At 39.4% G+C, this 23,602-nt stretch overlaps 1 protein-coding gene across 6 annotated transcripts in view; it reads left to right on the plus strand.

Annotated features, from left to right (window-relative positions):
• The window catches only part of SAMSN1 (SAM domain, SH3 domain and nuclear localization signals 1), a 98,166-nt gene extending 78,356 nt beyond the window's left edge, over positions 1–19,810 (plus strand). For 3 of the 6 annotated variants that reach the window (XM_080374515.1, XM_080374517.1, XM_080374518.1), the window contains 7 exons: positions 1,310–1,381; positions 1,953–2,111; positions 4,132–4,252; positions 5,928–6,079; positions 8,358–8,564; positions 9,570–9,720; positions 18,563–19,810. In XM_080374515.1, the coding sequence (XP_080230641.1) occupies positions 1,310–1,381; positions 1,953–2,111; positions 4,132–4,252; positions 5,928–6,079; positions 8,358–8,564; positions 9,570–9,720; positions 18,563–18,768 (1,068 nt within the window). In that variant the 3' untranslated portion in view covers positions 18,769–19,810. The remainder of the gene's footprint in view (positions 1–1,309; positions 1,382–1,952; positions 2,112–4,131; positions 4,253–5,927; positions 6,080–8,357; positions 8,565–9,569; positions 9,721–18,562) is intronic. The other 3 variants (XM_080374516.1, XM_080374520.1, XM_080374519.1) reach the window with 1 other exon arrangement.
• Positions 19,811–23,602: the final 3,792 nt, after the last annotated feature.

Raw genomic sequence — 23,602 nt, forward strand, 5'->3', positions numbered from 1 at the left:
TGGCTGAAATCACATGGGCAAGGTAAATGGATTAATAAATGCAGGAAAACCTGTAGCCAGGTAGTCTGAAATCACTTCTTAAATTGTTCAGGATGTATTTATTTTGTGATTTGCTATTTCGTTCAGTGTTTTTTTTTCCTCCACAGGAGACTTTGAATATTCAGAAATATGCTGAGATGATATTGCACAGTACATAATAGTTAAACCCTGCTCAAGAACCCTGATACTGCATTAAAAGACTTCCATTTAGTATGGAAGAGTGAAGAACTTTTTTAAAAAAGAAGTAATTCTGGATTTAGATTTGAGTACTGGTGAAGATATAAAAACAAGCTCTTACACTGTAGAGTGGATAAATATCCGAATTCTGGCCATTATTAGAGCTGCACTTAAAGGGACTTCTGACTTTGCCATCAATGCCAGTTCCCCGCGGTTTGCCACCATAGGCAGCGCGGTGTCAGCCAGCTCTTCCTGTGCGTGTCTGCCAGGTATTTCTGTGTGACCTCTCTTGCAAAAATCTGCTGTGCCACTTCCCTCCTTGCCATGCCACTTACCCACATGCAGAAAGGGTGAAAAGTAGAAGGAAGTAAAAGCAATCCAGTCATGGTCTCTTAGCTTACCGCTCAGGTGATGCAGCCTTTCTAATGTTAAGCAAAGCTGTGGCACAGGGAAAAACTGTACCTGTTTATGTTTAAAAATCATATTTTTGAATCGGAGGACTGGGAAGACAAACATGAGTCCTGCCTGATTATTCTGTTACTTACACCCTCCACAACGTATGCATTTTGGACAAGATGTATTCATAATCCTTGTCACTTCTTGCTGATTCTTGTTGGCAAAGGACTGTAAACAGTCTCCCCACTGCAAAATTAAACTGTATAAATTGCCACAGTTTACACCACCAAAACTGACTCTATATCTTGTATGACATTTATGGAAACATCTTTTTTTCTAAGCTCATAGACAGCAATCCTACTTAGAAGTAACTCATAGAAATCTGTGTATAAGTAATGTGAAACTGATGTAGAAGAACTCATAATTATATCCATTATCTAATTAGTATTTGAAGCAGTATTGTTTCTCTTACTCACTTTTTCTGCTTCTGGCTTTACAGTTACGATTATTTTCCCTATAGTTACCTCTTAGTTTGTTTCTAGCTGGTTATAGCAGTTGATGGTCCGCTGATCTGGGTTAACACAAACAAGTGACTTGACAGTTGTATTTAAGTCTTAATAACAGAACAAAACCCCACCGGTGGGTCAAGGTTTGTCTTCTCATTTTTTATTTTTTTTTTCCTAATTTTTTTTTCCAGCGCACAAGCAGCTTTGGAAGCTTTGACCGTTTCAGGCACCACTCAATATCAAAGACAGATGATTCAGCTGAGGTCTGTATAACACCAAGTTTTACTTTTTGCAGTTCACTTTCCCACAACAATTATTCAAAAACATTGGGAAACCATTGTGGAAATGTACACTGGGGAGAACTTTGCTTGTGCACCTGGGTCTGTCTGGGTGATTAAGTCCTTGCCAAAATGAACAAGAGAATCAGACCTAAACTCTGGTACTTTGATGTGAAGATTAGAAACAGTTTCCCAGAAAGACAGAAGTGCTCTTCAGGTTGGTGTATGCCCAAAGTAACCGGCACACGTATGCAACCTGCAGATCTGTCACTTTTGTTTTCATGATCCATGAAAAATCCCCTCAATTCTTATTTGGGTTAAGAACAAGGACAATCGGAAATAACATTTTCTAGCATAAAATACATTCTTTCTGTCATTCACACATACAGTGGTGTGCTGCAAACGGGTTTAGGTACACAATTCCCCAGGAAAACGGCTATGACTGACTTTGACATCCTAACAGCATTGGTGTCCTTAATATTTCCCTGTAATTCCTATTCCACTACAACAAATTTCATTTTCATGGTGAGTTGTTGCTTACTTTTTTGTTTCAAAGCAGATATCTGAGCTGGAGACTATAAGTGACGTTGGAGAAGCAGTGCAGGCTAAAGCAGCAAATAATGGAGGAAGTTTGGGTAAGAAGATGAGAGCCATTTCCCTTACCATGAAGAAAAAGATGGGTAAAAAGTACATCAAGGCACTCTCTGAGGAGATGGTAAATACAGCTTAAGAATCTCATGTTAGATGATAACGCATGTGAAATAAAAATGTTATAGGCATTTTTCTGTTCATGTTTCAATTGTCATGTTAACACAATCCATAAAACGTGGTAACACATACTGAATAAAAACAGCTTTTGGTAGGCACCTTTTCTTTCATGTCCATGTTAATGTACACACACATGCACATATAAAATTACAGCATCATCCAGTAAGGGCCCAAGATAGACACAGGAGTTTCATATCATTTAATTTTGCTTTTTCCTGAAGAAGCATTTGGATAAGCATCACAAAAATATGTCCTGATGTGGACACAAGGGAGTATCAGACGAACCCCACTGGCAGTCTGATTCTCAGCCTGTACAAAATGCTTCGTTAGAAGAATTTATCTTCTATTCGATTCAGACTGTTTCTGAAGTCCATTTTGTAGAGGTCACCCAGCATCCTTAGAGCATGACAATTCAAATGCCTTATCTGTTTTTACCTTATCAAATCTTGATGAACATATCTTTATAAAACATAAAAAGTATAATGTTTCACACAATGCAAACCCTGTTTTCTCAATATACTGTGACAGTGAGTTCCAAATTTTAAAACATAAGGAAAAAGGACTTCTTATACTTAATCATCCTAAAAAATCTAGCTAGTCTGCCTCCTATCTCACACATATCAATATCAAATAAGAGGGAAAATAAATAAGAAACTTCACAAGTAGAAAACAGTGTTTCACAGGATACCTTTAGACAGTTTCTGGAGGTCAAAGACAAGGAGTCCTATCTCATTAGTTTAGTGTGTGGGGGTTTTTTTGCTAAAGTTCAAGAGGTTGCAAGCCATGATTTTTACATTATAAGAAAGAAAAATCAGAATTTCAAAATCTAGCTTCTGCAAATTTACAGAAATTATTCACATGACAAATTCATTGAATTATCTAGCTGGACACATGTAGCATGGTTTTAATTCCTGCAGGAGATGATGGCAGTCAATACTGGCCTGCTGATTAATCTATGGGCTAGGCTGCTGACTGGTGTAACAAGCACTGTCTTTGTTGAAAACCAATATAGTCAATGCTATGCCTTATACATACTTGTATGGGTCTCTACGTCATCCATGCGCTGCCATTGTTGTTTGACTTCATCAGCCAACTGATGAATAATTCATATTTCCCCAAATATGATGTAACTTCCTATGTGGTGCAGGAAGTTTTATTTGCATCAGAATATCACAGACGTTGACAATGTGGTGAAATCTGCTGAAGAAATTCCTTCCTTTGAAAGCTCATCGTTATTTCATTTAGTTGTTACATTGTCCCTAACTTACCTGTGATTGAAATATGGATCTTATTGTTTGGAATAGGCTGTGATTCCTGAGGTGTGATTTAATGTTATAAACTCAAGGGGCCAATTTCATACACCATTAGATTTTGTGAGGGAAACATGCATCCATTAATTCTGAAATGCACTGGGTTTCGAGGCCAAAGTGTAGGTCAGGCAATGTGATGAGCATGGTGCTAGAGCACACCAATGCTGTACATGTGGGCAACCTGCCTCCTGAATGCCCTGGCTGGGGTGCCAGCCTGCCACCGAGCGCCCATGGTCTTCAGAAGTTCAACACAAAACACAGCTACATCAACTAGCACTTCGCCATGTGCTTTCGGAATTAAACTTTATATTTCCTCCTCTGAGACAATCAGACCTATCTGGCTGCCTGCGAATTCCCCATTACAAACCTTTGTCACTGCTGTGGTATGTTGTGGTCTTCTGGGATGGGGGATCAGTTCAGCTGCTTGAGCAGGAGTCAATGAAGTGAGTGGGGCAGACAGGAGGCAGGGGTTTTCTCCAAGATCACAAGGTGCTGGGCATCCTTAGTATCAGGATACTAAAATGCTTTCTTTCATAGGGTGGTTCATAATAAAGTGTAAGGATGAGTTAATCTCCAATGATGTTTTAAAAGAAAAAAAACAAATGTTTATCTAAAACACATTTCTTGGTGGTTAACATCTGTTTTTTTGTGTTGAAGAATGAAGAAGGAAAAGATGATAATGATCCTGGTGGTGGAACACACACTGAGAAGGTCTCCCTAAAAGCCAGTGACTCTATGGAAAGTCTCTATAGTCTGAACAGTGGCCAAAGCTCATCTAGTAAGTACAGGACATCCACACTTCCTATTCAGTCGCTGGATCAATATTGCTACTGTTTAAGTCTGAGGTATCAGAGCTGGTGATCAAAAATGTGATGGTAGAGAGCTCTTCAGTCTGGCAGGCAAAAGTGTAATTTGACTAAATGGATGGAAGCTAGGGTAGACATACCTCTCCAGAAATAAACTGAGTATTTTTAAGAGTGGAATTATTAAATGAAGTTAAAATGAAATGAAATGAAAAGAAAAGAACAGAAAAGGAAAGGCAAGGAAAGGCAAGGCAAGGCAAGGTAAGGCAAGAAAAAAGAAAAGAAAGAAAAGAAAAGAAAAGAAAAGAAAAGAAAAGAAAAGAAAAGAAAAGAAAAGAAAAGAAAAGAAAAGAAAAGAAAAGAAAAGAAAAGAAAAGAAAAGAAAAAAGAAAAGAAAAGAAAAGAAAAGAAAAGAAAAGAAAAGAAAAGAAAAGAAAAGAAAAAGAAAAGAAAAATATTATAGGGGTTGTTGCTGGTATATATGCCATATATGTCATAAATGTTTCTTGAGGTTATCAGTGCCGTGGTGCTGGCACCCATAGGGTTGCAATCACTGTGTGCAGCCACACAAGCATCCTTTCTGAGGGTAGTGGCTGTGACTTCATCCTTTGCCCTGCAGATGCGAGGCAGACCAAGTCAGAGGTCTCTCTGAGATGACAGGTGATGGAGGCCTGACCTGGTGGCTTCAGGTCATGGTGCAGTGAAGCACAGTCTCCTTCTCCCCAAACCCACTGAAAACCCTCCCCCAACAGGGTAGTCTCAGCCAGAAGGCAGATGAATCTTTGATGAGAAGCAGAGTTCGCCTCCACCTCTCTGTCCATTGCTCTGCTGTGAATATTTGCTGGGCAGCAGGCCACAGCTGCCTATGGTGACATTGCCCTGCCATCACTGCAGGCACCACATGAGCCCTAAGTGGGGACTTGAGATGCAGTCCAGACCATTTGCACTTAGTAGTTAATCTGGTCCTGAGACGGAACTGTGCACTTAAGCAATCACCTCAAACAAAACCATTTTTACGATCATTTTCTATGATGTGATTTGTGAAAATTGTGTATGGGAGTTTACTTCCAACACACTGCTGCTCTTATCTAAAAACATATTTGGATGGGATATTGCAGAGCTTGCTCAAATTTGCTTGAATTACTCTGCTGATATTTTATTGCTCAACTTGGATAAAATGACAAGCAGAAATGTTGATAAGATTAAGACTTCTCTCTGCAATGCAGGTTCCTTTGATGTTTCAGCTAGCTCTGTAATGAAATAAAATAACTTCTACAGTACTTGTTTTCATTTCTTTGAATAAACAGGAGAAGTTCAGCAGAATTAATTCCCTAAATTGCACTTTTAGAGTACATTTTATTAATCTGCAGAGGTAATATTTCAAAAAGTCTGCAGGTAAAATGTGTATTCTTTTAGTATCATCACCAGAAACAGATTATTGTAGTGATGATTTTAATGAAAGATGTCTTATCTATTTTCTTCGGTCCCTTGCAGTATGCTTTTTATTGAATTTATTTTTCCTGGAATGTGTCAAAACCACACAGAGTACACTCTTTCACTAATTCTGTGCTTCTGAACACTTTCCTCTTGGCTGCTGTGCAGAATTGTATGTCGTGGTACAGGAGGTCTCTCAACTTGTCTCTCTTTAAGGTGGGGTGACCAGTTGCTCAGATGGAACGAGCAACAGGGACAGCCTCCGGTTTGATGATGAAGTCCCTTACAGTGGGCCCTTCTGCGGTCGAGCCAAGGTTCACACTGACTTCACACCAAGTCCTTATGACACCGACTCTCTGAAAATCAAGGTAAGACAACCACCAGGTTTTCTTCTTTTCCAGTAAGAATGCCAGGGGACACAATTTTTACGTGTGAAGAATATGTTTACCAATGCATTTCTAACTGTTAGCGCATGTATAATGCTCTAAAAGCAAGATCAATCTGGTTTTTGCAATGCTTTTATAAGGACTTAGTTCAGACAATGCTGCAAAGCCAACTGCTGTGAAAGACTTTTTAAGGCATAGACTCCAGGTAGGTACCTCGTCATGGTGTCCACCTGGATACCACAGCTTTCCTTAGAGTAAAAACCATGTTGCTTCCTGCATACTAGGTCTGGAGTAAGACAAACTTGAGTCTCATGGGATGTGAAGTTGCCTCCCCAGCTTTTCCAGTCACAAGTAGCATGTATCAAAAGTTCAGTGGCACCCGTTGTCTTTAATGAAAACAGTTTGCCTTTCCATTAAGCTTTTCTTTAAGCATACCTTTGAACTATGAATTTTCTCTGGCCCTGACAACACGGCAGGGGTGTGAGCGAGAAAAAGGAGCTCTAGATGTGGACCTGGTTGAACATTATTAGAAAAGCCCAGCTGTTTTCTGCTCCTTCCATGCAGATGCATTCCATATCATCATCCTTCAGACTACTCATGGCTGTAACCTGGACTTCTTTCTTTTCCCTCTTTATAAACACATTCATATCCAGATTATATTCACACTTCAGCATCTTTTCTTCTTCTTCACAGCCTCTTTTTGTCAAAATCCTCATCTGTATTTCACGGCAGTCTCCCTCTCCATTGCCCTGCCAGTCCTTGCAGCCTTCACCACTCACACCTTGCAGCCCTCCACTTCCACCCCCACCTAGTGATTTCTTTCAAAACAGTTTAACTGATCTCAAAACAGCAAATGTCTGCTGGCTCACACAGGTTCCTTTTTTAGTCACTGGGGCTGTGTATCTTAGAATTGTAAACAACTACTCTAGCATTGAAATCCCCTAAATCTGTTTCACAAAGTTTCAGTACCCTGAATCTGAATTCACAGCGCATCTGCAGTTTAGCTTAGAGCCACTGCCTAATCCTCATCTGCATCCACGTCTGAAGTTCCTAAACCTCCATGAGTGTGTAGAATAATATGTGTGCTTATAGAGCTTTAAACAAATGTTTGCTTAGTTTCCATTTCAAACGTGCTCATAGCTCTGAGCTCCATATTCTAACAAAACCAGGTCACTGAAACACAGTCGATTTCATACTTGGGTTTGTACCAAGACAAGGGGCTGCTTTTCTTGCAGTTTCTTGACCAGACCAGAAAAGAGTCAAAACTCTTGGAATTGTTAACAAATATTTTAATAAACTGAGTAGATTTTTAACTTTGTAACAGAATGCCAAATGAAGTCTGTACATGGGGACTTGTTGGATAACTCTTTAAAGACTTTCAACATTTTTATAAATTCTGTGGTACCTGTGCTGAAGAGAGGACTCAATTCTGAGGTCACAGGAGCAAGTTGTGTAGGGGCTATGACTTACAAGGGAACCTTCTTACTATGAGAATTACTCCCAGTGACTGTTTTGCTAAGCTGAGACCTCGGTTCACAACATGCCTGTGAACACCTTTACCAAAAAGCCCTTTTGAAGTAGCTGTGTTGTCACTTTTTTTTTGCCTCACATTTATGAGTGGATGCACAAGTGTGGAGGGGCTGAAGCCTTTAGATCTGTCTGCTAAGGCACCTTCCACTATTTTCTCTGGTGTTAATATAGTAATAGAAAAATTTGTCAGTACTTTGGGAAAGACAGACAGGAAGATATTAAGACAGTTAAATGTTCTTTATTGCCTTTGAGAAATGTAGCTGTTTTTTTTTTTACTGTAAATTGAGTAAAAGTCCACCTTTCACATAGCTCAGCTATCAATTTCTGAAGACCCTTGGGATGCTGGATAATAACATTATCATGTAAATGGTTTGGCACATACTTGAAAAATAACCTCACAGTGTTCCCTTGCTTTTTGCCAAAGCTATGCCCACTGTCCATGGCAAAAGCTGATTGCTGATGCAGCCCTATACCTTTTCAGGGACCAGCTGGAGCACAAGCACCTCTCCTTCCCACGAATTCAGAGATAAGGACTAACTCCTTTTTCTGTAGTTACTTTGCTGAGATTTTATAAAAGCAAAGGAGCTAAAGCTGGGTAGTTTTAAAAAGTTACTTTGCACTGACCAGTTGAGATTCTGTGCTGTCTGTGCTGGTTTTTGTACACAGAGGAAAAGCCACATATAACAAACCAGATGTGTAAGCAGTGTTGTGCTTTTTTTTATTGTTCTAGAAAGGAGACATCATAGATATCATCTGCAAAACCCCCATGGGCATATGGACAGGCATGCTGAACAACAAAGTAGGAAACTTCAAGTTCATTTACGTGGATATTATCTTGGAAGAGGAAGCTGCACCCAAAAAGATAAAGCCACCCAGAGGAAGCAAAAGGACCGAGCCTAAAACATTGCAAGAGCTCCTGGACTGTGTCCACCTGCAGGTCAGCCAACACGTTTCCCCGCTGTATTTGAAACGTTTCACTTCTGTGCACTTGGGTTTGGATGTCATTTACAGGCAGATGTAGAAAGGCAGGTTTCAGTGGTTTTGGTGTCAGCAAAGCTAAGCAGCTTCGTGTCTGTCTTTTATCTGATGAGGCTGCCTTATAGAACTGCATTTTACATCATTTGGGTAGGCTAAGAGGCACAGCAGTGACTTGTCAAGTCACCATAACCTGACTGCAGTTGTGTGCCTAAGCACAGGAGGTGGGTGAGTGCAGCCAGCGCAGGGAGAGGACCGCAGTCTGACTCCAGTGCCAACATTTAGAATTTGGGTTTCTAATTTCTTGTGATCTTTAGGGAGCAATAGTCCTTTTGCACTATGCTCATATTGCACCTCTCTCCCTCACTGCAACCCTAGCTCTCAACTGAGTGTCAAAGCATAATTAGGTCATGATTTACAGATAACATTTTTAATAACAGTTATTGCTTTGGTGCTGATGCAAACACTCCTTTCCCTGGAGTGTGTGCAGTTTCATACCGCATTGACACACTGGTCAAGGGGGACCACACAGCACAGCTGAGGCCTCCCTCAGATTCTCACCTTGCTTATGTCGAAGGGCTCCTTCTGTGCAAAGGCAGAGCACACCCTTCCTCAGAGACCCTCCTGGACCCAGCATGGGATGCATTCGTAGGGTGACCCACAAAAGTCCAGACAACTGGCAGATCAAATAATTTCTGGCAAGCCTCTGTCCTGGGTCCAGTTTGCTGCCTGACTCTTTTAGACAGCTCAGGCATAGATGCTGGGATGGCCAGGAGAACCCTGAGGGATCCACTGCCTCTGTCCTGGCTTGCTCTCCAGCTCTGGTTTTAGGCCAAAGGTGGGTCAATCAGACTGAAGAACAGAGCCCATTTCAACCTGACAAAAAAGTAAAAGAGAAATTGTTCCTATTCCTGTACTAAACACAGTGCTTGTTTACACGAGAGGCTTTGCTTGTTTCTTTCTGTAGGAATATGCCTCAACCCTCTTGCTAAATGGCTATGAAACTCTAGAGGACTTAAAGGATCTACAGGAGAGCCACCTGATTGAATTAAATATTTCAAATCCAGAAGACAGGGCAAGATTGTTGTCAGCAATTGAAAATCTACAGGACTATGACAGTAAGTGTTTAAGCTTTGTTAAGAGTCGTGTGCAAGTTTTAACTGAAGAAGCACTTCTAAAGAAATAGTGATTCTCACACTGACCTGTTAAGCCAGTTTTCTTTTAGATATGAAACATGGAATAAGATGATTGTCTTATTTGTTCAGATAGCAAACCATACATCTCTTCTAGATATGTATATGATTACTATACTAGCAACACGTGAATTATTTAATATTTCTTATGTATAGGTCCTACACTAGAGATTAGTAGTAACTATTGCTTAAGAACAACCCTACTTACGGTTGGGGACCCAACCCTCCAGATGGGATAAGTGACTTCCCAAAAGTCACAAGGTCTGTGCAAGAGCAGAAAATTAAACCTCTCAAACCCTGTGCTAGTATCTTAACCAAAACATAACTTACTTCAAATAGCTACAGTAAAGAATTTTCTTTAAAGTTTTTTTAAACAGCATTCTGGAGAATAAGACAGCTTTTCCCTCCCTCACTTCATCTCACACTTAAATCCTTATCCAAATCAGTTTCTTTTGTAGCAATTTTTTGTAAAAAAAATTAAATATATACTAATAGCTGGTTTGCATCCTTTTCTCAAAATGACTCTGACTCAAGTTTCCGGTGAGCTTCTGAAAGGTGATCATACAGTGTATGTAAATGTATGTGTATTGATCACCCTTGTTTTCTTCACTTGCTCCTTTCACTGGGAGTGGAAAAGCTAGGATACAGAACAGCAAATACTGTTCTCATGATATTTTAATGATATTTCCAGCCTGACTTCTAATTTTAAATAATTTATGCCAAATTCCTAGATACTACAGTTAAGCATCTACTTAATTAGACACTAAGCCAAAGCAGGAGACATTTTCGTCTTCATTGAAATTTGTGCATACTCACCCCTGTGCTGAGCAGTCATTTAATCAAATGTGCACTTGCAACTGAGAAGCATCTGAAAGAAAGAAAAGGACACCCAGAAAAGCAATGTCTTTCTGGGATATTTTAATATCAGTTCCTGTCAGATGCCCACTTTTTATCTCTTCAGTAGGTAGGCAGCTTTCCAATTCTCACTGCAGCACACGTACACATGTATGCACATACCTCCATGCACATATATACCCTGTGTGCTGCAGTACATAAATCTCTCTGGATTTCTACGCATGTCTTTGGCTACCTCATCCATGCAGCTTTTCCTGCGTGTGTTCTCTAACCTCCCGCTTTGTGTGTTTGCTGACCTTGTTTTTACTGTGTGTTTGGGCTGTCTGGGGACCCCATTTGTACATGCAGTCTTTCCTGTTCTCAGTCAGCTTTCAGGGAAAGAGTAAGGTTCTTGTAAACGTGTTAGAGAGGCATTAAAAGGGTTTTCTTTGCCCACCAGGTTCAGTAGTTCTTTCTGGTCTATAGCTTTGTGAGAGAGATGACAGGCTAGAAAAGGGCTCTTGAAGGGCTGTCTATGTAGAAGTGGTGATTGAAAGGGTGAATCCAGGAAAAAAATGGCTACGTTTTCCAAGAATTGTATTGCAGGGATCTAGCTGGAAATCATCTGAAAATACATTTGTTTCCCTAGTTTTCCCTTAAACTGACTGTATGCACATTTTTATATACTTCTTGGTAACTAGCCTTGCTGCACTTGCTGCACCTTTTATTGTGTATGCTTTTCTTTGTCAGTATATTACACCAGAAAAGTTAAAGAAAAAATCTAGATTGTAATTTTGCAGTGTTGCAGCAGTTTGAAAAATGAAACCAAAACAATGTTTTTTAACAGACCACACGAGTGTGAGGATATAGTTTACTATTTATATTCTTTGTGCAACAAAAACCATAGCAAGCAGCCTCAGACACCTAACCTTTTTAGAAGATGAGACCAAGTTTTTCTTTTTCTGAAGGTGTCTTCACACTTCACATTCTACACACACGTGTGCAAGGGCCAAACATAACAAGGTCCTTACACGTACCATAACTGAAAATTAAGGAAATTACCTTAATTATTCAAATAGGGTTCTTCCTAATTGGCAGCATGGAATTAAGTCAATTCTCCAGGCAAAACAGTGTCCCTGATGTTATCTGTATGATAGTTGAGTATTTAAATTCTTGTAATGGTTCTGGAAATAATAACATTAAATCTTATAAAGTAGCCCTTGCTTTAAACTCAGTGATGACACTGTAGTCTTAGATGAAGAGACAAAATGAATATTTGCTTCACATCTACTTTAGATAGGTATAGCCAATCTTTCCAGTATTCATATTCAATAAAATAATATGCCAAGAATTTATGAATACTCACAGGGACCAGAACCAAGACATCTTTATATAATCGTGCCAGCTATAAGCATTCATTTAAAGTTTAGCTGAGTTTCATAAGACTCACGTATATTTTAAGGTAAGCCATGCATAAATACTTTCCTGGTTTAGAGTCTTGATTTGGGACTGAATCAAATCCTTGTCTTGTCTTGGTTGCCAAAGGTTCGTAGCATTTGTCACATGACTGGTAGGGACAGAGCAGAATTTAGCAAATGTGCTTTAAAAAGAAAGATATGAAGACTAAAATTGATAGAAGCTATCTGTTAAGTTGTTATAATGAAAGACAGGGAGTCAAGATGATCTTGGGGATAAGCTCAGCTTGGGCTTGACTTTGTCCGAATCATTTGACCTCTTTGTCCTTCTGTCAATCCAATTGGAAAATTGGGTTGAAAGAGGTGGGTGCTACTGTGAAAGTAAATCCTGCATCTGAACTGAACTTTCCTAGGTCAATATTTTTTTCTTTCCTAAATGGGCATGACTCAGTCCAGCATAAATGATTTTTTAATTAAAATTGATTTTCTGCATTGCTTAGAAGTGAGCAGCATAATTACCCACAGCTACAAGGTAATCTGTTTACCGACCAAGAGTGTTCTAGATATAACTTCAGCACTTCTCCAGATAAAAGTTCACTCTTTTCATAAGCTTTGTGAAAAAAACATACTAAGGCTATAGACTATATTTATTGTTCTAAGCCCATCTTTCTCACAAAGCTTGGAAGACTTCCATGTCTTTGCATTACATTCGTGCTTCTGTGAAGCATGTGTTTGATTAATGGATGGGGTCTCAGGTACGGTCCAGAGCTGAAATGCAAGGGTTTCTGAGTTTTTGTGACTCTGCTATTATTCAGAACAGCCAAGCGTGCGCAAACGTAGCCTCATTTTATTAGATTCTACTATAAATGTAGTAAAAAGAGATTTAATACTTCTTTAATGTGATATCTGATATTGTGAAATGTCCAGATGTTTTTACAGGGCTTTTAATGTCTTTTCCTTTCCTTGGCTTTTTCTTGACATTTATTGCATGTTATACTAAGTGATTTCTTCATGCCGCATACTTGTGACTATATAATTCATGTTGCAGAATAAGCAGTTACTGAGTTTTCTAACTAAAAGACCTGCAGCAATAGTTTTTGCATTATATGCTTCTTAAAGCTGTCCAAAATGTAGCATTTCTGGCAGTGAGAATCTTTTCATCTTACGTTTGATTTAGAGCTGAATGGATTTGAAAGGAAAAACTTAACCCATCTTATACCAGGAATTAAAAACTAAGTTTTATTTAGCAAATGCTACCACATAGTTGGTTTTAGGCAGATTTTGCTTCCTGGTCCTCCACTACCTTCTTTCTACCTTTCCTGGGAGTCCAGGCCCAAATTCACCATCTTCAAATACTTCATGTTGCACAGCTATCCTAGAACTGCAAGGTCTTGTAAGCTCCTCACAACATCCCCCCCCCCCTCTTCCCAGATCTCTTTTAAAAATTTTTATAAGTTGATTAGACCTATACATTTTGGACAAAATGATTGGTTTCCATGAATTCATGGCTGGAGAGGAAAAAAAAAGGTCCTTTTCATAAAGTATTTCTTAATAGCTTTCCATTCTTCTCCCAGATGGCTTCTAGACAGGAGATGGATGTCTGTGCTTTTGCAGGATGCTATTTTTAAAGTGAAGCAGTTGCTGGATGGTTAATGAATAAAGTAATAAAAGAAGTTTGGAACTTTTTTCTTGACTGTTTCCTAGGACACACGGTTTTGTGTGTATAGCCTTAATTCTCTTCTCACTTAGATGATGTAAGTCAAGAGGTTCACTCCTGAAGTCCAGCAGGTTATATTAGTCTGAAGCTATTCTGAGTTAAAGAAGAATTAGACTCATTGGATATGTGCATACAGTTCATTTTATAGAAAAAACAAGGTGCATATGTGCAATTTGGGGAATAATATTGTATGCTTATTTCCCCAAATCCACTTCCTTAGCTTACTTTTCATACTTAAGTGCCAGAAATCCCACTGCCAGTACCAGATATGGTTTGTTCCTTATTTGTTGTACTTGGACAGCAAGATAGTAGATAGCTGAGGGCACGACTTTCAGTTCTCAGTTGCATTCCTTATGTGAGGACCCAGCATCATTTTACACTGGGCAGTCCCTTCAAGTACGTGGGATTTTACAATGAAATGTCAAGGTCAAATAGTGTTCCAAGACAATCTCCCCCTCTGTACTGTGGTACAACTCATTGACCTGGACATAGTATTTCCAGATTTCCCAAGGAAGTTCATCCTTGCATGGGTATTAGTATTTTTCACCCTTTTTCAGGCAGATGTTTGCTTCCAGATTTTAGAGAAAACAGAAGCTTCTTATTTCTGTTTTCACCATAGACTCTCACATCAGTTCAGTGTCCCTCCCAGAAAAGCTATGTCACCGACTTCAGTGAGCACAATTTTTTAAGCTGCTTGTCTGTAAATACCCACAAAAGGTTTACTCCTTTGAGACCCCAAAGTATTGCATGGGTGTACAGAACCGCTTCAGGTTTCTTTGCTTCCTTTTCAAGAAGCATCACCATTTAATGCTTCAAAACCATCCTTTCTGAGTTTGATGCTTTGTGAGTTTTCATTTCATGTTTAAATTTAGGCGGTCTAACTAGTACAGGCACTACAGGCTGGTAGAAGGCCTTGATATGTACCTAGGAGGCCTAACCTCAGCCACAAAGACGCACTTTGTTCTGTTCAGTTATTGTGTGGTGCTGCTCAGTACGTCACCACTGCACCTTCCAGGAAGGCATGCAAGTGGCTCAGGCCAAAGCATCATGCTCCTAGCCTGGTTTTCTTTCTGGGAAAAACTCATGAAGGCAAACTCTCAGAGGGCACAGCCATGAAGTATGGCTGGCTGCTGGGTGCCTTCTTTTTTCTTCCAAGACAAAATCCAAGCCTCCTGCCAGTCATCTGGTTTAAACCAACATAACAACATAGGAGTGATGTGTGACCTCTGTACAGTCTTGAGCTGAATTGCCTTAAATCTGAGCTTAAAGTGCTTTCTTAATCGGGACTTTAAACTCATTAAAAAAGGGGGAAAAGCTGGTGAAGGTAAAAAAAAGATCTATCCCTGCATGTGTCATGCACATCTATGCCATTGAATAACAAATATTCATTTCAAAGATCTAAACAGTGAGGAAAATAAGTATGCATCACACAGCTATTACCAAGGCTAAAGGCCTCACTTTTTTTTCAGCAGTTTGAATATAATCCTACCGTCTAAAGTAGTATTAGAATATTTGTGTCAAAATGATGCATATCGTGGACTCTTCTGGCCATATCAGACAACAGTGACTGAAAGCTATTTATCTTATATGGAACTGCTTTACTGTAGCGAAATGATAAGATCGTTATTTCTGATGACTCTACAACATCTAACAGCAGTTTAATTTTATCAATTCCTGTTTCCTGTGAATTGTATCTTTCTTCTGATGTCCGAAAGATTAAGACAGCAAACTTACCTTTACTAATTTGGAACTTGAACATGTATATGTTAGAGGAAGGAAATAAGTAAAATTGAATGTAAGAGCCAAAAGCTTAAAAAAAAAAAAAAAAGCAAAAAAAAAGCGTAGTTTCTTTTCTCATGAAGCAACAGATATAGTTGCATCATACATATATTTATAACACTCAGTATCCTGCTCAAGTGGTTTAGCAGTTGCTGCATAATATTTAAGGCTACTTTAAAGAGAAAAAAAAACTGTCAGAATTTGGTTTCAGTCTTTTAATCTTACATATGAGCAGGGTGTTCTTAAACTTTTTCTGCTCAAAACAAAACCCAGAAAATATAATATTTTTACTGCCTCAAATACCTGAAGATTTTTGGTTTTCATGTAAAAAAATCTTCCAGTGTTATGGGAAGAGACAGAGGTTTTAAATTTCGGTATGTTTTTGAAATAGAAATTTCTTATTCTGCTAACTGACCTAATGAGATTTTTTTAAAAAAAATCTCAGTTCCAGACTTGTCTGTCTCTTTTTTCCTGAAACAAACAAGGGAAAGAAATCACTACAAAAGAATTCAGGATCTGTTTTTCACATATGAACTACTCAGTTTATCATAACTAGTTACAGGGCACTAATATACTGACTGAAACAGCATTTTCTTGTTAATCCACTAGTTACTTGGTCTTCTTTCCATTGTAAAACAAAGTGGATGGAGGTTCCTCTTTGACCTTGAAAATGTAAACAGGATTAACACTTTTTAGGTCACTGCTTTCCAGGGCAGCAGATGATGCTAGAGCAGCTGTAAAAGTACCAGCAAGCAGCATTAGGCTGATGAGGGGATTACAGGGCAGGGGAGCCCTGTCCGCAGCTGCGCAGGGGGACTTCACCCGGTCACTGGCTGAGCCCTGCCAGCCTCCGGTGACCAAGGCCTGGGACGGGTGCAAGATGCTCATGACACAGTTTAGACAAGGCTTTACTGGGGCATCTGCTGTTATTTGTGCTGGGCTAATTCTGTTGCTACTAACAGCAGCAGGAATACCTTCACTGGTGTAATGCTTTTTGTAATTCCTTCCTGATTTAAATCAGAAATCAATTGGACCTTACATGATCAAATATTTTCCCTGCAAAGAGAGATAACATTTGACATGACAAACTGCGTTCTGTAAAGTGAGGAGATCAAACAGTTACAGATATCAATTAAATCTGATGAAAGGTGTACTCTTTCACCCAAGTGCAATTAACCATTAATTTCTTTGGGAACAAGGTGAGACTTCTATTCTTTGGAAAGTATTTAAAGTCATTTTTTAAAAAAAAAAAATACATCAGGTTAGGTGTATAACCTCAGGTTTAATGCAAGAATGACTAAGCTGAGACTTTGGATTCTTTTCCCAAAAAATCAAATTAGTTTGTTAACTTAATTAGGCAATTGAAAGTTAGCAAAATATTAAAGAGAATTAATCAGTCCAAACAAATCTGCAAGACTTCCATCAAGATCTAAAAGTGTTTCTCAGTACGTCAAAATGCTTTGTGAAATAATTTGGTTGAAATCTCATGCAATGAAGAAAGGTACTGACTCTCCTGCTGTTCTATTTCAGTATTTTCAGAGTGAAACATTTCAACTTTTAATTTCTAATTTATTCTTTGTGATACAACACAAAGTCTAAAAAAATATATGGATCCAAATGTAAAATCTTTCCCATCTTACCAAATCTTATAATTTCCAACAACTGAAACAAATGTCAAAGTGAATTTTTCTTCTAGAAATTTTATAATTCTGGGAGCTAAAATCTAGCTTTACATTTTGACAAAGGATAAAATCCTTCATGTATTAGGACTTCCATTCTGCCTGGACTTGAATTGAGACAGCTTAAATCTGACTAAAGATCTAAAGCTAAGTATTTAAACATGGAGTAACAAGTCCAGTGAAATAAGGGAACTTACTTTGCAAAAGCCAAAAGGTACAATTTCTCTGAAGGGCTAAAATCCGGGGTAAAATTATTTGTTTCCTGTGAGAATTGCTCCTTGTACTTTTTTTTTGGAAAGCAAGCCACAGTCTGAAGTAAAAATACAGTTACAGGAAGGACATAACAAAAAACGTAAGAAAGGGAAAGGCTTTATAGCTTGTTTTCTCAATAAATTTACTGTGAGCAAACCATGTATTCCACAGTCAGAAAATACAAACATGAACTTTAGCCACAAGGTATATTAGATGTATGATATACAGGTATAGCCTGTCTGCAAGGCATCAGCTTGTTGAGCTTTTTTTGAGAGGTCTGCTGATACTCTCATGGAGTTGCAAATTTTTGAGTTTGAACAGATTAGTCATACAGCAGCTAAACAAGGACAATCATTCGCAAGATAATTTGCTTCTAATTTGGAACAGTATTCAAAAATCATACGCAGGAGTTAGGCATCTTAGCTTTCTCTGAGGTCTTTCTGTTTTGGAAAATAACCTTTTGGATATCAAGCTAAGCTTAGGAAGTTTCCATCAGCCACTGAAAAGCCCAGTCTGTTAAAAAACCCAATTACCACATCTTTTTGCTGAGTGCTTGTGAAGACCAGCGCATTCTATCTCACTACAGAGTGCACAGAGTAGGTAAACCGGTGGAGGTTACTTTCGAAAGACACATCATCTACAATGCAGTGCGTTATAAACAAGGCACAGTAGGCTACACGATTAATTGCATGAGCAGGTTCTGAAATACATGAATGTGGGAGGGGAAGAGCTGCCATCTCCACTGTGGGCATGGTGACCACTCATGGTAACTGTTGCACCCGTGGACAGCCTGAAGCACCTCAGTCTAAAGAACGATGCCAGAGTCTCCAGCATTCATCTCTGAGCAGCACACTGCAGGATCAAAGCCAACCTCAACATCAACTTAGATGTTGTTATACTCGTGTAATTGTAGTTTTAGTTCTTTGATACTGATGTTTCTGTTTCTGATAGACAAAAGATATTGATCTAGTCGTGTGTATATTACCAGCTCTGTTTCTACAGTTCTTCAAGAACAGTCACGCTTCTATCTCAAACTCTTTCCCAGGATATTTATTTTGACATTTTTTCCCTTCTTTTTCTATTCTTTCTAGTTGAACAGCAGCAGAAAATTGAGGGTGGTCAGGAGACACGAAGCCTAAGCCCTCACCATGGCTTTGACAAATCACAGTTAAATGACTGCCCAAGAGATTCTGGCTGTTACATCTCATCAGAAAATTCAGATAACGGTAAAGAAGAAGTAGACCCAGAAACCCTGTCTGACATGGTGCAGTCAATAACAATCACTGAGTCAAACTGACTCAGCCCTGCTGCTTTTCTGCAGATTTTCAGAAAAGACAATCAGTATTGCTGGTATGATAGCACAGAAGCAGAACACAAAATATTCTCAACACTGAAAATCCACTTCTGTCTGATGTCTGACGCTTTAGACTGTTTAATATGTGGACACTTGATAGCTAAATGTTAGCTGATAATAAGAATATCTCATGCTTTTCTTTTCAATGAATCCACAGACATTTCAGTGAAAAGGTTTATACATACATATTTATAAATATTTGTACAGCAAATGCATTTTCTATAATAACAGAGAATTGGTTTAAGTAGTGGTACACAATCTGGATGTGTTAATTTCTGGAACCATCCAAAATGTAAATATTGTATAAATTTATTTTAAAATGATGCAGATTAACTACACTGTCTCTATTTTCAGATGTGTTTTACTAATATTTGTACAGAATGTGTTTTCTTTGATATATCAACATAATAAAAAGGTGGATACATTCACATCCTACTTTTAAAAGTATCAAGCTAATTCTCATTAATATTAAAGCTGTTTCATACCGTTCTTCTCCAAGACAGGCTCTAAAGTAAACTATCATCTTGCACACTTTATCCTGAAGGTACGAAAAAACTGCAGTGTAAATCTGAATCGAGTTCTCTGTGTTCATTATCTTTTAAAGAACATAGCCAAGTGAATGGCTTATGCACTGGCAATTTCTTTATTGTTATTTTCACACGTGTTCTCATTCTTCTCAAGCATTATACAGAGAATGCAAGCTTGGAGCAAAAAAAAAAATCAATATCTATGCTATGTTTTTATGATAATTTTTTGTGAAGCTCTTGCCTTTTGTGAGTGGTGTGAAGTTTGTTAATAAAGTACTTGTTTGTATACAAAATTCGGAAGCTAGTATGGTTATAGTGCACTATTGTCTTTCATATGAGATTTTATTGTATTTCCCAGTACATTTTGCACTGGAATACACATTTTAACTGCCTGTCTTCTTTTAGAGTACTTCTTTCAATAATAAACAGAATCATGTGTTTGAGCCCTTTAAAAACTACTTGATTTTTAATGTGGTCATTACATTTCAAAAACTGCTGTCTTCCAAGACTAGCACAGTAAACGGCAACTTCCACTGAGCATTTTTATCAGTGCTTTATTTATATTTTATCTTTATTATTATTATGCATAATAATCTGTATCAAAGCAATAGTGAAACTTTTTGCTCACTAATTAGTCACACAATTTTCATAATTCCAGGCATTTTGCATTTATGTTAAAGTTTCCACATTTTGATGACAGCTTAGAAAAAAATCACCTTCAGAAGAGATGAAACATGGAAAATTCCATGCCAAAAATAGTATTCCTGAAGAAGCTATAAACAAGTGCAAAGCTTTTCTCCTTTTTTCTTTTTTTTTCCCAATTCAAATACTTTCTGTAGTTTTCATGACCCCTCAAATGGCTACTGCTGTCTGACTTTTAATACACAAACCTGTTTTGAAGGCTATAGTATAAAAATGTCCATTTTAGAAAATGGCATGAACTAGATTTCAAAGATTTGGAGTAAATAAACTCTCTTTCGAAAAATAAATAGGAATGGGAGATGCTAAGATTTGTTTCTGGTTGTAACTTACTTTTTATGCTGGCAACAATCATCATCCTTGAGCATCAATGACCCCATATTGCCAGGCATAGTGGGGATGCAGAATCCCTTGATGTGATGGGATGAAATACATGAGAGATGGTTTTTTAGATATAGTAGCGTGTCATAAAATGCAGTACTGACTTTACTTAATATTACTTTAATAACTTCTAAAATAATGTATTTGGATTGGCTTCAATCACCTCTTCATTCTAGAGAATGACTAAAGTCAGCCTGAATTTCTCAAAACGGGGCTTATCTTTTGGCTTTCGCAGCAAGAGATGCTTAGTCTTCAAGTTGCTTCTATCTAGACACCTGTAAAATTGCTGAAGCTGTAAAAATATGTTGAGGTGAGTTTAACATGATTATAACTGCCGAGAAACAGCTAAGTTAGCTGGGTCGAGGACTAACAACCGCAGAGACCAGAGACGTACCGTGACACAAATACTCTGAGCAATGTTTATTTGCATAAGTCTGCAAATGAAAACAGGCCTCCCTAACCAGTTACAGTGAGACAGGCAAGGCTTTCAACAGCGCAAAATGCCCAACGGCTGCTATGATTTTACAGGAATCAGACCCTGCGTATCTTGGGCTAATGGTAAGAGCATAAAGGTGTGAGGTTAACTAGATGGGAACTATGGGCATGAGCTGTGGTTTAACCATTCCTGACCCTTAAGCAGTAAGGCTCTGTCCAAAGGGTTTCTTATTTAGAAAAATGTGTTGACTGAAAGCTTGTTCAAGGCATTTGTAACTTCCTGTGAAGGCAGAGCAGATTAGATCTCAAGCTGAGAAACTTCCGTTCCCTCGAGCTATTCTGAGAAAAAAATGAGGAAATTTCGTACCACAAAGGAAAAAAAATGCTTATTTCCTAAAAGAAGCACACACAGGCTTCTTTTGTCTCTCAGTGGTCTCGTTAATCCCACTGATCAAGGATTAGACTGTAATAGCACAAACAGTTCTCCGACTGGCTTTGGTGCTGGGCTAACTGAATAAAAGATAATTCTAGGAGCTGTTGGAGAAAGTCTGGTGGAGATCTCAGCTACTTTTGAGGAATTTTTAAACTGTCCCAGAGACAGAGAAGAGAAGCAAACAGCAGAGGTTTTGTTTCTCTGCCACTTTCTCAATGGTGTCAGATCCCTTTTCATTTTTATTAACCTTCCGTTATGATTAAGGTGGACTATAAGTTTTGTAAGTCTCTTACTTGGACATAACCAAAAGTCCACTGTTCCCTGGAGTTACAAAGCATACAAAAAGCTGCAAAACCAATCAGTAGAGGTGAAGCCAGCGAGGCTAGCCCTTCTAGCCTTCAGCCAGTGGGGATTTCCCTGCCGCAGAGGGCTGTGGTGCAGGTGCAGCAGACTTTCCCCCAGGGCTGCAGCGCAGGGCTGGCTGCTGGCACGTGTGTTGCTGCCTGCCCGCAGCAGAAAGCTTCTAACTCAGAAAGACTCAGAGGACTGTCGTGGTTTAACCCCGGCTGGTAATAAAGTACCGCGCAGCCGCTTGCTCACTTCCCCCTCACCCAGAGGGACGGGGAGGAGAGCTGCAAAGAAACGTAAAACTCGAGGGTTGAGATAAGAACGATTTAATAATTGAAAAAGAATAAAAAGGAAAGAACAATAATAACAATTATGACAAATCAGTTATAATGAAAAGGGGAAGGGAAAGAAGAACATCCAGAGGGAAAGGAAGAAAGGAACACGCGGTGCACAATGCAGCTGCTCACCGCCCACCGACCGATGCCCAGCCAGTCCCCGGGCAATGACCTGCCCGCCCTGGCCGACCCCCCCGGCTGACATACCAGGCATGATGGCCCATGGTACAGAATGCCTCTTTGGCCAGTTCGGGCCAGCTGCCCTGGCAGTGTCCCCTCCCAATTCCTTGTGCCCCTCCAGCCTTTTCGCTAGCAAGGCCTGAGGAACCGAAAGGTCTCACATCAAAGCCCAAACACGGCACCGCACTAGCTCCTAAGAAGGTAATTAAGTCCATCCCAGTTTGAAACCAGGACAGTGACCCACAGAAATAATCAGGTGGTGGTGGGCGCCTTCATCACCAGGGAAGAGCCATCTCTGATCAAAATTAACACAGCTTTAGCAGTGTTGCCTCATGCTCAGCTGCCTTTGACTGCCGTTCACAGCTGGCATGGCGTTAAAGGAGGGCTGCTCTACTGTCAAAGAGGGTAGCAGAGTGCCAGACTGCAGCCCTGCAATCCATGTGGACTAGCCTGCAGATCCTGGCAGTCATCATCCTGCTCTCCAGGATTTGTAACAAAACTTCTGAAAGTCAGTGGGCATAAATTCATCAGTGTAGAGGCAAGCAACAAGGAGGGGTTTGCATTCATTTTGCTGAGGTGTGAATGAGCACATGAAGCATAAGGCAGAACGTGGGCATATCTGTGGAAATTCTAGAGAAGACTGATCTCTGAGGGACTCAACTAATTACTGGCTGCCAGCTGGACTCTGCAGCACTTGCACAACTCTCTGAGCCCAGAAGTCCAGCCAATTTTCCACCCACCTTACCACTCAGTTATCGGTCCCATACTTCACCAGTCCTACCACTGAGTGGCCAGCGTCTCCTGTGATGTGAGGAAGCCCACAGCTGACTAGCTATGATATAAAAGGGACCTTTATACCATAGTGTTTGCTCCTGGGTAGTGGCAAGTAAAATAATTTCTGGCATTGTCAGGGGATCTGCATCACACCGGTGGAGCCATTGGAAAAGAAGGTTGGTGCAGAGAGCACAAGACAACATTGAAAGAAAAAAAGGATACCTCAGGTGCTATGAACCAGACATGTTCGTTTCTAGATGTCACTAGGTTCACAGGATGAGTACAACCTACCCCTTCCCTGGAAATTTGCTGTTCCATCAACTCAAGATCAGTATTCTTTCTGCCCACTGATACGCACGTATGTACACAAATCAGTGGTGTCAACAGTTAAAGGAAGACATGTCATAGACTCTTTCAGTGCCCTGGGTCACATTGTTGTCTGTCCTAGGACAGCTTCGATGGCTGTTTTGCAACTGAGTCATATGTCATCATAGATCATAGTGTAGAATTGTAGAATCACACAGGTTGGAAAAGACCTTTAAGATGGCTCAGACTTCCTTCCTGCATGTCAGAGGGAAGTAGTTCCATCATGTCTAGTAACAGCATAGTTTCCTTGTTTTGACTGGGATAGAGTTAATTTTCTTCCTAGAAGCTGGTACAGTGCT

Source organism: Falco punctatus, assembly GCF_963210335.1.
Source record: "Falco punctatus genome assembly, chromosome: 2".
NCBI classification, from domain to species: Eukaryota; Metazoa; Chordata; class Aves; order Falconiformes; family Falconidae; genus Falco; species Falco punctatus.